The 18,811-nt window shown below is 36.2% G+C and overlaps 1 protein-coding gene across 1 annotated transcript; it reads right to left on the bottom strand.

Moving 5' to 3' along the window:
• Positions 1–3,286: 3,286 nt before the first annotated feature.
• Positions 3,287–8,078, bottom strand: LOC147523902 (putative glycerol-3-phosphate transporter 4). The gene is given in 4 exon segments (XM_086600782.1): positions 3,287–3,814; positions 4,347–4,898; positions 6,767–7,222; positions 7,225–8,078. Coding segments are annotated over 4 exon segments (1,620 nt in total). The 5' UTR covers positions 7,799–8,078; the 3' UTR covers positions 3,287–3,776.
• Between the last annotated feature and the right edge of the window lie 10,733 nt (positions 8,079–18,811).

The following is an 18,811-nucleotide window of genomic DNA, read 5'->3' as shown; positions in this document are numbered from 1 at the left end:
TCTGAGCCAATTTAACACCTTCTAGATGGGCCCATAACAATTCCGTTATCTCCTCGGTATTCTCATCATGTCTCAACTCCTCAAAATAATGTTCTTTTGCTAACAACTCACGCAATCTCTGCAATTGTGTGAGACCGTTCATATCCAATTTCCTCACTTTCTGCCTTGCAGTGTAGACTTGGGATATACTAGAGATGTTATCATGATACCTATTCTTGATGGAATCCAATATTTGTTTAGGTTTTATTCCACACTTACTCATCTCTGACAAATACTCGAACTCTGGAACGGTTAGTTAAGTAGCAAATGCATGTCCTTCAAGGGTCTTCGCTAATGGATGGTTGTGAACACCATTAAGAACGACAATTTTCCAACTATCGACAGTGCCGTGTTGGAAAACACCTTTTAACTTAAATTGACATCCCGATTTCTTGGTTCCCGACCTTCTCTTATTAGCCCTCTCTTCGCCTTCCTTCTTGTGTGACCGATACACACCCGAGCACTCGCAAGCCAAATTCAATCTTGCTACTCGGTTTCCTTTGGCACACTCCGACTTTTCAATGACCACAACAACATTAACTTGTCTTCCTCTAGCGGTTGCCCAACCGATTGCCTCACTACGTGTATGAAAGACATAAACACATAAAAAACAACAACTATTATTAATACACTAATAAAATTATATTTAGAAAATTTTAAAATAAAATAAAATCAATGCCTACTCAATCATACCTCTTTCGTAGTAAAAATTTCTATTATATCACTTAAAATCGGTTGACAATCCACATCATTCGAGTTTGCAGAGGATCGGTTCCCAGATAGCGGCAAAGAATTATACATATAGAAGAATAAAACAAGAATCTCAAACAATTTGCATTTAGTTTCAAAGTCACAAAAAAAAAACTTTTAATTAAATTTAGTCCAAATGACCCAGCCATGTAGTTTCATAGAGGGTCCAAACGACCCGGCCATGTAGTTCTATAGTGTCCCCAAACGACCCGGAGAAGTCGTTCTATAGTTTTACCAAACGACCCAGCCATGTAGTCCTATAGTGTAACCAAACGACATGGATATATCGTTCTATAGTGTTCTCAAACTACACCGCCATGTCGTTCTATAGTGTTCTCATACTACACCGCCATGTAGTTCTATAGTGTTCCCAAACGACCCAGCCATGTCGTTTGGGCTCGGGTTTTGCATTCATTCGTTTTGCATCCATTCATTCATTCATTCAATCAATCAAGTATTTTGTATTCATTTTAATCAAGTGTTACCTCATTATTTAGGTTTACACTTTGTCGTCGACGATTTCTCGGCATTTTATTTGCTCGACTTGTCGCATCTTCAAATTCTTCACCTTGACCTTCAACATTTTGTTCCACTTCTTCACTTTCAACATATCTTCTATTTTCTCCTTCTCTAATTTGTTGTTCTTCTCTAATTTGTTGTTGTACCTCAAACATTACCTCAAATACTTCTTCTTCATCTTCATGTTCCATTTAGAGAAACTTAAGTATTATAATATGTAAAGAAACTTGAGTATGTAGAGAAACTTGAGTATTCTATGTAAACCCTAAACTCTAAACTGAGTGAATGAGTATTCTATATATATTTGAAATTTTGATATATTTCAAATAATTGAGTGATATATAGTTGTAAACCCTAAACTCTAAACTCCCCCCAAACTAGTTTATTATTTACAATTGAATAAAAAAAAATGGAAAATAACAAGTTTAGATATAAAACAAATTATTATTTTAGATTTGGATAATTGAGTGAAATATGTTTGAAATTAAATTTTTTTATGTCTGCATTTAAATTTGTAAACCCTAAACCCTAAACCCAAACCCCAAACCCCCCAAACTAGTTTATGATTCAAAATTTGAAAAAGAAAATAATAAATAATAAGTTTATAAATAAAACAAATTATTATTTTGAATAATTAAGTAAAATATGTTAGTATGAAATTTGTAAACAACCTTAAACCCTAAACCCTAAACCCTAAACCCCAACCTAGTTTATAATTCACAATTTTAAAAATAAAATAAAAAATAACAAGTTTAGATATAAAACAAATTATTATTTCAAATAATTAAGTGAAATATGTTGGTACGAAATTTCTAAACCCTGAACTCTGAACTCCAAACCCCAAACTAGTTTATGATTCACAATTGAAAAAATAATAATAATAACAAGTTTATATATAAAACAAATTATTATTTTAGATTTTAGCATGTTTGATTACATGTTTTAACTTGGTTATAAAGATATTATGTCATAACAGATAAAGAGTGCAGAGTGCATGTAGTTTTATTGATGTAATTGTGTTGTTTTTAACCCAATTTTTTAAATCGGGTTTCAATTTTTCTAATTCAATTGAAATCGTTTGAGTGCGTTTGGATGCATTTGAGTGCGTTTGGAATCGTTTGAGTGCATGTCCACGTCGTTTGAGTGTACACTCAAACTACATGACCAAGTCGTTTGAGTGTATACTCAAACTACATGGACAAGTCGTTTGAGTGTTACTCACACTAACATTCAAACTACGCGGCCATATCGTTTGAGTGTACACTCAAACTACGCGGCCATGTCGTTTGAGTGTATACTCAAACTACATGACCACGTCGTTTGAGTGTACACTTAAACTACATGGACAAGTAGTTTGAGTGTTACTCACACTAACACTCAAACTACGTGACCATATCGTTTGAGTGTATACTCAAACGACTTATCAAGTCGTTTGAGTATACACTCAAACGATATGGTCACGTAGTTTGAGTGTTAGTGTGAGTAACACTCAAACGACTTGTCCATATTGTTTGAGTATACACTCAAACGACTTGGCCATGTAGTTTGAGTGTAACTCAAACTCAAACTAACACTCAAACGATGTGGTCACGTAGTTTGAGTTTACACTCAAACGATGTGATCGCGTAGTTTGAGTGTACACTCAAACAACGTGGTCACGTCGTTTGTGTGTATACTCAAACGACTTGGCCAAGTCGTTTGAAATAGAAACAACGAACGACCTTAGGGTTCGTTTTGGCAATACCGGTTGAATTGGTTGCTGGGCTTGGGCTTTGATGGCAAACTTGTAATATGGCAAATTTATAAAATTTCTTTTTTTTTTAGGGTTGCCCAATCCAATTTGATGAGTGCCCGATGGAATCACCACCAAACGAAACTACCAAACTAGTTGAAGATGGCATGAACAAGTTGACAATTACAGAAATGACAATCCAGAGTATAGCCAGGTCCAATTTAGATTCAAAATATTATAAGATCCTGATAACCAAAACCATATTATATAAGATTGTACTCCAACCCAGTTCTTACCAGGATAGCTACATAAATATTTGTGTATTAGCAGGTAATAGAGCCACAAACGGCAAATGTTATTATTTACTATGATGTGTTGAGGTTAAGCAGCCCCTTGCCAGATATTATTACAAGGTACGCTCTAAAATACATCGTTCCAGAAGGATCGCCTTTGGATCAATCACTTATCCAATGTTGTTGAACCACAAAGAATTATTCCGAGTGTGGTACTAAGTAAAGAATCTCAGACATGTATCAACTGCATAGCAACTAGCAAGACAAACATACCAAACACAACTCTAGATTGACAAAATTGTACAGTAAGTATGAAGCCAGAAGGATTTTCCGTCCTTAATTCAAAAAGATTTATGATTGATTATTGTAACACCGTTCTACTCTATAACTTCTGGCTCTAAATTTCCAAAATTCTGAAGGTATCCCTTGAAATATAGACCATCTCACCTTTGATCTCTCAGAAGAGGTTGAGATGCAGAACCTGGAAAGGGATAATGTTAAATAAGTGAGATATCATTTGAGGCCAGAAAAAGGAAAACTATTACTTGAAGAACAAAACAAAATGAAAACCAACAACAACCACCACCACTACAACGACTACTATTTAGTCTATTACTACTAAGGGATGGGTTTAAGAGAATTATTCACTTTTATTTTTTCGTCGCAAATCTTTGCTGGACGTAAATTAAAAGATTGTGGACGAAAATCAAAAAATATTGTTACGTTTTTACAGAATCCTGGGATTAGTGTGTTATGCCTAGTGCAAATGCTCAATTTGCATAAATAGCAAGCACAGCCTAAACACCAAATAGGTCAAGGAGCTCATCTGATCGTTGTCCTAAGAACTGATGAGGGAGGGAACAAATGAGCAACAGTCAGCAATATACTTTCTCTCCATAAAAAGCTAACTTCGAGCTTCCCCAATCTAAGAAAGTAAAATATCAACTTTGAATTTTAAGACCAGAACTCTAAACTCAAAGAAATACAACTATATGAGAAGGTGCAAGTCTTACCCGTGATACTTTGCTGCGTTGAGACATCAGATGGAGGTGACTGTTTTGAAGTTTTCTCTAGAATCTCCACTAAAACTAGGCGAGACAGAAGAAGACCAGCAACAAAAGCCCCAATGACAAGCATATAAAAGACTGCATCCCAACCCTTTGTGGAAATAATACCAGTGAGAAGAGGCCCAAGAGCTGCGCCAGCCGATCCAGTGCCATCAATTATTGCAGTTACTGTTGCCAGTGCTCGAGAGTCTCCCTTGAGAGAGCTATGTGTGCCCAGATCCGCAGAAACAGCAGTTGTGATAAGTGCATAGGGACCATTCACAAACAACCCAGCTATCATCATCAAAAGAATGTTCATAAACTTTGAAGTGCCTCCATATGACCGGTAGAGAAGCAATGAAGGAATTGCAGCATACATAAAACTAGCTGCTGTAATAGCCCGAGCTTCTAGTTTGTCAGATATGTAGCCAGCAAGAATTCCACCAACAATTCCCCCAACATCGAACAGAGTGGAAAGGTTTCCTGCAGACTTCACAGACACATACTCCCCATCAATTGCTGCAAAAGAAAACAAAGTAGAGTCAAAATTTTATGTTTAAGCTGTACTGCATAAGTTAAAGGAACATTAGGTACAGTAATAGTATCAAGAAAATGCAGGCATGCCGTTGGGGCCACTAGAGGTTCTAAAACCATCAATCTCCTAGCAGTTACACCACCAGACCAAATCCAAAGAAACTTGGAGAACCCTGTGTCCACACCACACGCTATATGACATGTCTAGAGATGATCAAAATGTTCACACTTGTCCAAAAAAAAGAACATACATATACGTAAAATAACGCATATATAACAAATTATCAGCCATTACATATAACATAATCCCATGAAGATGCAACCTAAATGAAAGGGGAGCCCTTTCAATCCTGTCAATGCTTAGACGTGTCTTTAAGTCAAAATATACAAGAAATGATTCTTCTAAAAGTAATGCTAAGACTTGCCCAATGCCACATTTATAAAATTTGAGAGTAAATACATGGTGTTCGAGAAGTAACAGGTGAATTCTTACAATACTAGTGGTAAGAATGAATTAAAACTCCCAAAGAAGTCACAAGTCCTGGAAGTTCGGTATAACTGTAGCAATAAAGAAGTAACAGATTGTATAATTCTAAAGCAAGTAATTTGGCATTGTTTAGTAATTTAAGGTTGTAAAGTTTTCTACACTCCCCTCGAGTCAGAGCATGCAAACTTTGTATGTCCAACTGATAAATAAAAAAAACAGAACTGCGAAAAATAAAACTCCGAACACCTAAAACTTCCTATGACCGTAGATCTCAGTCATCTCACTACACATTATGTAACTAAACTATAGTCTTTATAGATCTTTAAAGCAATCAGTCGTAGTCAAAACCACCTCTGTGTGGTCCTAAAACAAAAAGACAAACCACTTACATCCCAAAAATCTATGGAGCAAAGCAAGGGAAAAAAAATGTGGTTTAAAGTATCATCAAATATCAAAGATGGGTACTTATAGACTCAATTGAAACAAGAGGAACAAGTGGAAAATAAGATTTACAAATAATCGCAAATTTATAAAACGAGAAAAATATCGCAAATGCGGAGAGGTGGGGAGAACAAATCCGCAAAATATTACAAATCTGTAAACCAAGACAAGACGTGTAAAAGAACTGTACTTGAAGGTCTAAGATAATTGCAGACAATAGGTTGAGAGGAGCTCAAAATATATATTATCGCAATCTGAGGCAAATGAACCAACAAAAAAAATTTGCAGGTTCTTTTCGCAGAGAATGGTGTGTAATGTAGTAACCATAAACTGTTTAGGGACCAGAGTAAATAGTAATCGCATGAATAAGTTTGCAATGAAGTTCAAAACTTCAGTTGATTATATCAGAGATTGTGGTTTCATGCTGGAAGACTCCAAATGAATAACAAATAGATGGAGTTGTCAATTTTGAAGCCACTAAAGTTGCTACATAAATAACAAATTAAAGATTTCACACTCACTCTATATCATTATTGATTTTCTATGGTATGTACAACATTCTACTGCCCAACTCCAGACTACTTTCTTAGTTTCAGCTTCACTCACCGACCAGGGCCATAATCTTTTCTTTTTGTTCGTTCATCAGTAAAATTGAACAGAAATGTATCAAAGATAATAATTGGAAAGCTAAATTATAAACTCAGATTCAGAACCCTGTATTAAAAAAATTCAACCTATTCAGCAGATTAAACCAAATACATGAGGAGTGATAATCATGTTTAACCTAGGTATTAGGTAACTATGACCAAGATTCCTCAACTAAAACAGACAAATTCCTAAAACTAACCAAATTTCAGAGCTACAAGAGGTCTACTTGACTAGATCAATTTCATCTAATGTGACTACTTTATGAACCGAAACATACCAGTATGGCTCAGATAAAAGGGCAGCCAATACAGGAAAGTGTAAGCCACCAGCTTTGCAAAGAAAAGACACAACGCAAACGGGATCACTCCTGGTATCATACAAGCTTCCACGAGTCCAACAGCACTAGTACGACTGAGTGACCCATGTTTTTGTAGATCACTAGTTTCCGCTTCTACAACACCATCCTTTCGCATAGCATTTTCATTTGGTAGTAAAGATTCTACATCTTCATCCTCTTTCACTGCCTTATTAGTGTCCCATCCATTTGGGCAAGGAAGCCCGACATCCTCAGGATAAGCAGGCAAGAACAAATAAACCATTATCCCTCCCAAACAAATCAAACCACCTGGAAGTATAAAAGACCAACCCCACCCATACTGCAAAACACTAACAGCAAGAAGCGAACCAGTAATATTCCCAACAGAAGTATGCGCATTCCAAACACCCATTATCAACCCCTCTTTCTCTTCCCAAACCAATTACCAATAACAGCAACAACCGAAGGCCACCCAGTAGCTTGAAACAAGCCAGCAATCATTTGCATGACAAGATAAAACCCAAACACATGTATATTCCAAAAATAACCCATACCAAAAAGTCCAACAAAAATCCCACTCCCAATCATTCCCATTGTTAAAAACAATCTCAAATCCAAAGTATCCCCTAAATGCCCTGCCACATACATTCCTAATGAATAACAAGCTAGAAAAGCAACATCTATCTCTCCTAACTTCACTGTCCCATCTTTCCCATTAAATGGTCTCCACCCCTTTCCGCCATTTCCCACAACATTAACATTACCATTTTCTTTGACGAAAACCTCACCAAGTGGCCACGGATAATTAAAATGCTTAATATTGTGATCAATGGGTTCACGATCTAATACACTCTTGACAATACTAGATGGTTTTCTCGATGCATGATAACATGCATAAGCTATAAAAGTAAGTAGTAAAACTACGTATCTATATGTTTTTAAACTCCATTCTTTTCCAATTACCTTTATTCCAGGTGGTGTTCCTCTTCTCATCTTTCAAAAACAAAACAACTCAATTAACACTACTCAAAAAACATTTTCCCTTTTTTTTTTTTTTTTTTGCAGTTTATATAGATATAAAGTTTAAAAAAACAACGCGGAAAAAGACAATGATTTAATTTTCTTCTTCCTCAATATATGTCGTTTTCGAGGACTTTAGGTTTGTTTTGGTGAATCAGTTTTGAGTGTTTGTGTTTCCTTGAATGTAGGATTGACGTGAAGACGTGGCGGGTTTATAGGCTTTGAAACCTTGTTTTTTGCTAACGTGAGTGATGACACGTGAGGTTTTTTTGGGTTTAACTGGTTTTGGAGTTTTGGGGTGGCCTATCTGATTTTGTTGACTGGAAATCCGGAACTGGTGTGGACGTGTGGTGTATCAGGCGTCTCTATCATGGAAAATTTGTTTAGAGTTCAGACAACGTGTAAGTCAATTGGGCTGCATAGTTCACTGCGCTGTCAATGGCCCGGCTTATTAGATATTTTTTATTCTAGAGATTGGTCAATTGGCTTGGGCTATTCGATTTAAGAGCATTTCCCAATGCAGCAGGTGGATACGGTGGGTTTTTCAATTTATTCACTTTTTTTTTTTTTTTTAATTTTTGCCATATTGACTATTTTCTCAAGTCAAAACGAAGATGAAATCTTCAGTCGAGATAGTGACTGAGTTGTGAATTTCGGATGGAATGTTGGATTCCATCTCGTGTGTTTTTCTCTTTTTTAAATGGGTTTTATTTTTCGGACGGAATGTTTTATTCAGTCTCGCATGATTTTTCGGTTTTTTTTTTTAATTTCAGACGGGATGTTTCATTCCATCCGAAGCGTTTTTTCGATTTTTACATCCAGACTGAATCTAACATCCCATTCGAGATTAATATTCACCTTTGCATTGGGCAGTTTCACCTTGTTTTTCACCAAAACGGTGGAAAAGAGGAGAAATATTGCCTACATGGAGATGAATAATAGTCGACTGCATTGAAAATGCTTTTACAATAAACTAGTTAACTGGCAAGTGTCTACGCCACGTGTGGAGTGAGCTAGTTTGGGCCGGACAATACAAAAATTCTATTTTCGGTCAATGGCAATCTCACAATTATTCGTAAATTAGAGAGCATTGTGATAAATCAAGAGAGAAACGTCTGAATTTCACTGTACATATAGACAGTTTTACCCCTCCATCAACTATGTTATTACATAATGCCCTTTTGATTGTGATCGTAATAATTAAAATCATATAAGGGTATAATCGGCAAATGACACTGTTCACCAAACCTTTCTCTTTAAAGTAGTTAGATTAAATTGGTTCGAAGGCCCATTTTCGAGTGAAAATCACTCTCAAAATCAGCGATTTTTTTTTAATAAGAAGTGACTATCCATAACAAATTGGGAAAAAAGTAACTCTAGAGGACACATTTTTTTTTAATCACTCGCAAAGACCGGATAGATGAAAGGTCAAGTATACCCTTGACGCAAAATTAAAAAAGACTTAGGTAGATGAAATGTCAAGTATATCCCTAGTGTGAAATAATAAACTGCCCGGTCCAACCGAAACGACCCCGTGTATATAGTATGAATAGTGATTATTCATACCGAAACAACCCGGTTTATAGGTATGAACAATCACTGTTCATACCCTAAACATAATGTATTATCAGTAAAAACACCTATTGGAGTATGAACAATCATTGTTTATACCTCAACATGAACTATGAACAATTATTGATCATACATCAATATATTGTACGAGGGACGTTCACCTATTTGGGTATAAACAATCATTGTTCATACATCAGCATAAGTTATAAACATTCATTGTTCATAGCAAAACGACAGAAAAGATAAAATTGGAAAATATTTATTTCAAATCCGGGTTATTTATCTTTAAGGGTTATTTTCACTCGAAAATTGGTTTTCCAGGTTATTTTCACCCGAAAATTTGTCATTGAGAGTGATTAAAAAAAACGGTGGTTTTGAGAGTGATTTTTACTTTAAAATAGGCCTTGAGGACCAATTTATTGTTTTTTTACTATCACACTAATATATTCCTAGCTAGTTAAGATAGAGGTATTTATTAGGTATTATGTACGACTTAGGTGATGGTTTAAGAATAAATTGAATAGATAAACTAAATAGACAAGTCTGAGAAATTAGGGTCTTCAAATAAATTACATTACTAGATAAAACATTTGTTCTTGCTTTACTTATAGACTTTTGTTCCATACTTAGTCATTTTGATTTGGATTTTGACTCATTTTTATTTTATTTTTGGAATTCTAACTTTGATTTTCTTATTTTGGAAACTTTATTTTTCTTTCTATTTCTTTTGTAGCAACTAACCATATTTGTTTCTGCACATGTTTTTCTTTTATCTTTTCTTCATTTCATCATATTTCTCAAACTTATCAAGATGGGTAGACTATATTTTTATTTGGGTTTTATATAGGGTAAGAAATTTGTGGTTTATGAAAAGGCTAATGAAAAACTCAGTAGGCCGACTAACGGAAAAAATATTCTTTAAGGTTGGAAGTTCTTGCTATATCAATCCAAAAATTGCCTAAATTATCGCTTAGGATATAGTGCGGTGATTAAACAAGTGGATGTGTGATTTCTCTACTCGGAATTGACTACTCTTTTGTGTCATCGCTCATATATTTCACTCATATGAGGCTTTTAGGCTAGATTCTTACAGGATATGTGAAATTAAACATTCTAACCTAGGTCTCAGAAAAATACTGCCAAGTACAATCATGATGATGTTCATGCAAGACATTTACGAGCAAATGCAATTACTATTACCAACATATTAACCTAAATTTATAAAAACTATACTTTTAATTGTAATCCTAAAGTGAGACTTCTAAACTATTATCATCACAGAAAATGAAATAATATCATTATCACTAAGTGCATAGTATAAAAAAAATAAAATAATAAATTTCACTAAACAAAACATTTTGTTCCTACCCCCAACTTATCATAGACATTGTCCTCAATGTTGACCTATATGTGCAAATGAAATAACTAATTAACATCATTGACAAGTGAAGAATAAAGAAATAGATTACCAATGGCTACATGAACGAAAAATAAAAGCTCGAGTCACCTGTAGAAATTAATACCTCACAAAAGACATAAGAGTAATAATATATACAAGGAACCAAATTACTACAATGACTAAAATATGTCACGTATCTCATTCCATAGAGTTACACGTCTACAAAAAGGCAGAGAAAATGTGCTAGAGTGGAATGTATGAGATATGTACACAAAAGACTCAACAAAAATAAAAACATGGGTTGCCTCCCATAAGCACTACAGTTAACGTCTCTAGTAGATGAATAGTTTGCACACCTAATCCTTCGATAAAGACAATGTTTTTAGCAGTTATTCTACCATGTTGTCTCCCGTTAAGCTCTCTAAAAATGACTAACTCTTCAGAATTAACCTGAATTTTACATATATAAAAACACAATTGTATCAATTTAAACTTTGAGAACAAAAATCTAATCAGTTTGAAATTGGTGTCACACTTACCTACGACAGAGATATCACATCGTGAATGTTGCTCAGCCTGAGGGAGTCCATAGTATTGAAGATTTGAAGTTGTTGAATCGAACCACCATAATAACACGCAGCTAGAGTAAGAGTGGGAATCAGTTACTAGAGAAGCTGCGAAATATGAATAATTGAAGAGTCGATGTTTTCAAGTTTTGGCGAGTGATAGTGAGAGTGGGAATGAGTTACAGAGAAGCGAAACATGAGTAAATTAAGAGGACGACGCATTCTAGTTTATTGGTGAAAAGTTGTTGTTCAATGGATAAATGTAGTCAACGTTGTCCAAAGATTCTTTGCTCAAGGATCTTTTGGGCTTGTCCCTTAATCAGATCCCAAAACATGAATAATCCGTCTTTAGTTTCTCAACTCCGACCCATTGGCTTATGCAGTACGTATGCACCATGCACACCCCCAATAATCCGTCTTTAGTTTCTCAACTCCGACCCATTGGCTTATGCAGTACGTATGCACCATGCACACCCCCTTAGATTATATCTAAAATTGTTGGATTTCTAAATCAACTAGTATCATAGTATGATTGCATAGCTAATTCGTAAATAAACTAAAGTACGGGGGTTGTTAAAAATACGCATACATGTACATTGGACCAAGTGTTTTGGGAGAAGTATGTTCAATCTAAATCTAAATGACGAAAATTTACTTAAATTTGTTTTATTTGGGCTTTTGTAATTTAGTCAATTGAATTAACATATGCACTGTTCTTTTCCCATCTATATAACAAAGAAGAGAGAAGTGGGACGACAAATTCCACCTCATAAGGTGATATTTGGTCGTGCCACCCTTTCACCATAGCCACTAGATTATTTTCTTGGGGTGAGTTAATAAATTTTTTGGAGTGAGTTTAAAAAAAATTCTCATCTCACCCACCCCACCCAAAAAAGTGTGGACTATTTTTGGGCTGAACTTTAATGAGATGTTGGGCTCTGAAAACATGAGTAGAGGGAGGAGGCGGGTGTGAGTCAGGGGCGCCAAACCCGAAGGCGTATGTATATGTGTCATATCGGGGGTGGATGCGTCGGGAGCGCCAGAGGCGTGCGTATATGTGTCGTACGGGAGGGGGATGCGTGTCCGGGGCGCCGAAGACGCACGTATCGGGATGCGCATTGGGGGCGCCGAAGACGCGCGTATCTATGTCGTATATAAGGCACAACATCATTTATATACAATAAATATTCCAATTATTTGCAGTCATTGTGGGACGCGTGCGCCCAAGAGCTTAGCACAATTCACACGAGATGTTGGGTATTTCGAGGATCCCCAGATATGACTATTTTATACAAGATGTTTAGGTCTTGCAAATATTGCTTGAGACAAATGACTAACATCCAACTAATTTATTGACTAAAAATGACGTTGTGATCTACAAAAAAAACAAATTGGTCACAATTAACATTGGGATAACATTTCCATATATGCCTCATTAGCAATTGGCGAAATCGATTCGCATATGATAATGTCATTGAGATATTTGGATTGATTTAGACAAGTTTATGCTTATTGTTTCATCAAATTTTTATGATAAATATTTATATAACATGGATAATAGAAAGAAACAAAAAATACACGAATCAAAATTATTGTTGATACCAATAGTGCCAAACTATGATATTTTGTCTTAGAATAACCAAACAATGATATTTGTAATCCCAATTTAAACCCTAAATTTTGGGCAATGTACCTACCTAATAATGAACAGGATGATGTAAATTGTAATATGAGTTTTAGAACAAAAAAAACCGAAACTCACATAATCTAATTTAGTTTTGGGATAAAATCCCAAAAAAGAGAAAAGTGTTAGAATTAAACCGATTTGGAGAAAACACCACACTAACTTAACATTAACTTAACATGTAGATTGAATCAATAAAAGAGAGAGAAAGAGATAATTCTTATTCCTTTCAGATAAAACTAAATGGGAGGAGGTTACCTTTATATACAACTAGGTAACCTCCTTACTAAGATAAGGGATTAACATGATAAACAGTAAGATAGAGGATGATCAGGATAAACATCAAGATAGAAGGTTATCAGGATAAATACCAAGATTAGGATAACACCTATCAATGGTGGGCATCCACATAAGCCCATGGATTTCATAACAAAAAGCAAATATTTGTATTAGTTGGATTCTCTCCAATTTGCCAATGTTTAGAAAATCAAGTCTCTTAATTAGTTGGGACTGTTTCTTATTGGTCAAGGTTTTGATTTAGAATTCATAAGAGTATTTTCTATGATATCTCTATTTAATTATCTTATAACAAAATCCATAATTTAAGCATAAACTTAGAGTTGAAGATCATTTTTAGTACATCTGCCCTCTATCCATGTCTCCTAACAAATTGTCTCGTCTGCTCACCTAAACATAAACCTCGCTAAAAAAAACTCCCATTTGAACGGTTTTACATGCTAAATAGGACCGGGCTTTTTTAACTTAATCCCCCAAAATTTGTACTTTTTTTTCGTGAAAACCCTCCATTTTCAAAACCATTAGTAATTGCTCCCACTTTGTCATTCATCCGTCACCCAAACGTTGATATTTTTCATATTGCCAACTTTACCCTTTTAAGACCAAACTTGAACCAACTTAGACCAAAGTCTTACTCTCAAACATTCTTCTCCAAACCATCGTCTTCTCCGTCAAGCAAGACACTAATAAAAACTTAAACATCCAATTCATCACAACCTTCGACCCTTAAATCCATTAAAATCTCAACCAACCGGCCCATTACTATAAAAACACCATAATTCCAACAACACCAACCAAAAACTTATTTCACACTTTCAACACTAGTAAGCCCGACTTTGCAAAAATGGCGGCAACATGTACTACAAAATGGACACTACCACTAAGTGCATTCCAAGTAAAATCACCACCGTAGTAATCTAGTATTGAAAAACAAGAATAATAAAGCGGTAAAACTTATCATCGAGGATTGTGTTTCGGCACAATTTCCTTAAGACGAAAAAACGCCGCCCGTATGGTTGCCGCCAAATTCAAGCCGTCGCCTCCCAGATACAACAATGGACGAAATGCGTGTCACCACCAATGACCAGCTTTCGGAGAAACTCTCGGGATACCCGGACTAGGTTTTTGATTTGAAGAACTAAAACAATAAGCTGCGTTTCGCCTTTTGGATAAACAAGAGAGTGTTTTGTTTTATAGATCTGCCACTCGCCCCTCAAGGCGAGAGTCACGTCCGAGAGCAAAAACGTGTTGACTCGAATCAAGGGAAAGATTTTGAAACGGTTACGTTTTATTTTTGGAAAGAAAGAAGACCAAAAGATTCTGCAAAAACAAGCCCAAGACGATGCACTCCACGCTGAAGCCCAATTGGTGGATTTGCACCCCTCCCTCGGCGCACGACGTGTGTGGGCACACGCCAAGACTAAGGTTTTCTGAGCTCCCACCTCCCGAGAGCCCCCAAACCAAGGACGCCTTGTGTGCGCTGAGCAGCACCTCCTTATATCTCTACACTATCCCTCCATAAGGACCGCAACCAATATAAACTTAAGAGTCTTAAGTTTAGTAACCAATGCTGGACTAAAGCCCCCACATTAGAGTGTAGTAGATATAAAAGGTCATGGGTTCAAACCCATGAGGACACAAATTCATTCACATTTCCAACAATCCCCACATGAATGGAATTATTAAGAAACGTAAGAAAAGAAAAACAAAACAAGAATGTCCGAGTATGAAGAAGTTATGAATGGGTCAAGGTGTCATACTGACTTGAACCTTCGCTGGTGTTTGTCCTGTCGGGATTACTAGTTGACCGCTGACCTTAGTCTTGAACTGCTCAACATATATGTAAGCCTAGTCAACAGTAACACACATAACTTCAAAAATCATCATAGAGTTCCCTCAACAGGCTCGTGATAGCCATGAGCTTCCTGTGTTTCATGAGTGCTCTAGAGAACAAGCCTATAAGTTCTCATAGGAAGCGCTTTTACTTCCTCACTCATATAGGTGCCTCTATCGAGGAGTGTATCAGATCATTACACCCCAATCGAAAAACCAGCTATAGAAAGCATTAAGAGTATTCACTCATCCTTTAAAAGATACGTAAGGTACTACTACATCATAGGGATGGGTACGAGTTTTCACTCTAGGTGTAGTACCCCCCACAAATCACGCAGATAACTTGTTTCCCATTGAACCTTGATCCCGGGATCTCCATTCACCAAGGTCAGTGTCGTGCTTATCTCGGTGATTTAATAAAATAGGCAATTAGTCTTTAATAGACTTTAGCCCCATCCCCTCGATGTACTAAAACCAGCCTCTCTAGCCAGCCTTTAGTTAAAGGATCGCCTAAATTTTCTTTTTCGACCTCACAAAGTCAATAGCTATGATCCCATCTCTTAACAACAACCAAGACAAGAGTTATGTCTTCACGAATATGTCGAGATTTCCCATTATAGGAAGTATTTTTGGCCCTCAAGATAGCAAATTGGCTATCACAATGAATAGAGACAAAGTGGAACAGTTTAGGCCAAAGCGGGATATCCATCAAAAATTCCCCGATCCACTCGCTTCCTCACTAGCTTTGTCTAAAGCTATAAACTCAGATTCCATAGTGGAACGGGCAATGCAAGTTTGCTTTAGATGATTTCCAAGACACTGCACCCCCCGCCATAGTGAACACATAACCACTAGTGGATTTAGATTCCTCGAGAATCAAGAATCCAATTGGCATCATCAGACTACCCTCTCCAAAGATACCGATATCCGCCATAATGAACACCATAATTTGAAGTGTATTTCAAATATCTCAATACTCGATAAAGAGCATCCCAATGCTCATTGCTGGGATTTATGGTGTATCTACTAAGTTTGCTTACTACGGCGTAAGCTATGTCGGTCTAGTGCAGTTCATAAGATACATGAGACTACCTTATAACCCTAGAAAACTCTAAAGGAGATACACCTAATCCAAATTTTTGTCAAATGTATACTAGGATCATATGGTGTTCTCGCGGTATACGTACAAAAAATTGATTAAATCTTTTAAGCATTTTCTCTACATAATGAGATTGAGACAAAGTAATTCCATCAGAATTATACACAATCTTAATGCCAAGAATGACATCAAATGAATACCCAAATCTTTCATGTCAAAATGCTTACTCAAAAAGATTTAGTCTTATTGACGGCTCTAAACCGGTTCCAATGATCAACATGTCATCCACATATAAACAGATAATTACACCGTGATTGTTTCTCAAATTTACAATAAATGCATTTATCCGCCTCATTAATATTAAAACCATTAGAGATTAGCACACTATCAAATTTCTCATGCCATCTTTAGGAGCTTGTTTGAGACCAGAAAGAGATTTCTTTAGCCTACAAACTTTTCTCTCAAGGCCTTCTAAAACAAACCCTTCGGGTGATCCATATATATCTCCCTCTTGTAATTCCCCATTTAGAAATGCCGCTTTTAACGCCCATTTGGTGAATTACAAGATTACGAAGTAGAAGCAAAGGCTATTAACATTCGATAGATGTAATCCTTGGCCACAGAGAGTAGGTGTCAAAGAAATCAAACCCTTCTCTCTCGCTTATAGCCTTTTGCTACTAATCTCGCTTTATATTTATCAATGGATCCATCCGCCTTTAAGTTTCTTTCTAAATAACCATTTATTTCCAATAGTTTTACTACCAGGGGCAACTCAACCAAAATCCCAAGTGTTATTGGTTATAATGGACTCATATTCACTTAGAATGGCCTCTCTCCAAAAATCGGCATCGAAAGATGACATGGCCTCTCGGATAGGTCCGAGGATCCTCCTCTACTAAGAAAGTAAGGAAATCAGGTCCAAAAGAGGTGTTAGTCCTAGGTCTCTTGCTCTCCCGAAGTTCAATTTCATCTTCGCCAAGAATCTTCTCTAACTCTAGAGCAAGTGTAGAAGAACTCCTGAGTCCCTCCCCGATCTCAATAAATGGGAATTTATCCTCAAAAAAGACAAAGATCCCTAGACTCAATAATGGTATTATCATCAACAAATTTATTTTTAGATTTGAAGACTAAAACCCAGAGGGCACCGCTATTCCGGCATACCCAATAAAGACACAATCTACAGTTTAGGGCCAAGTTTAGTCCTCTTGGGTGTTGGTATAGATACCTTAGCCAAACACCCCACACTTTAAAAGAATCTATAAGTCGGTGTCCTATTTTTCCACATCTCATATGGAGTTTTATCTCGTGTCTTTAAAAGGTATCTTATTCAATATAACAAAGTTAGCAAAGCCTCCCCATAGGTTCATAGAAGCCCGAGCTATTGATCATTGAATTGATCATATCTTTGAGAGTCCTATTTTTCCTCTCTCGCTATCCCATTGATCGGGGAGCATAAGGGGCAGTGGTCTCATGTACAATACCATTATTTTCACAAAATTTATTGAAAGGACCGTAATATTCACCTCCTCTATCGGACCTAACTATTTTTATTTTCTTGTCTAACCTGGTTCTCAACTTCAGTTTTAAAGGAAATAAATTTAGCTAAACTATCATCCTTACTCTTAAGAAGATAAATATGACGTAAACGTGAAGCATCATCAATGAATGTAACAAAATATTTATTACCTCCTCTAGTCATGTAACCTTTAAGATCACATAAGTCGCAGTGAATCAATGCCAACAACTCGGTGTTTCTTTCTACCTTTTTGAAAGGTTTCCTAGCATATTTAGATTCTACACATACTTCACATCTCTTTATTTTCAGAAATAGTATTCTTGGATATGTTACCTAGATGCATCAGGCTTTTTAATTGAAACATTATTAACGGTCCAAGTCTACTATGCCACGATCAAATGACTCAACCATATAAGAAGAAGTAGATGCTTTATTAAATTCAAAATCGCCACATTGAGCTTAAACAAGCCTTCATCTAAATAACCTTTTACCCACAAAGGTTCCCCTTAGTCGAACAAATTTGTCCGACTCAAAGACAAGTTTGAACCCTTCTTACTTAAAAGGGAACCGTAAACCAGATTTTTCCTTATATCGTGAACATAAAGAACATCCTTCAAATTAAGAACATTTCCGTATGAACTTCAAATTAATGTCCCCTTTCCTTCAACTCTGAAGCGATGAAGTTACCCATGAATGTTTCTCCTTCTCCCGAGGAGAGAAGGACGAAATGCACTTTTAGTGCCACAGATGTGTTTGGTAGCCCCCCTGTCTACCCACCACCACCATGTTACTCACCAAGTTAACCTCAAGAACCACAGCAAAAAGTTACCATCCCGAACTACATTTGCTTGTGCCTTGTCTTTCTTCCCATCATTCGACCTTTTTGAATTTACAACCGGGCTATATGACCTCGAGATCCGCATACATATAGCAATGAATTTCGTGGATTGTAAGGTTTCTTTTTAAAGTGAGGTTGACCGCTTTATTCTTGTTCGCATATGGTTTCTTTTTGACGGGAAT

Source organism: Coptis chinensis, chromosome 1 (genome assembly GCF_015680905.1).
Source record: "Coptis chinensis isolate HL-2020 chromosome 1, ASM1568090v1, whole genome shotgun sequence".
NCBI classification, from domain to species: Eukaryota; Viridiplantae; Streptophyta; class Magnoliopsida; order Ranunculales; family Ranunculaceae; genus Coptis; species Coptis chinensis.
This window is presented reverse-complemented; position numbering and strand designations above follow the sequence as displayed.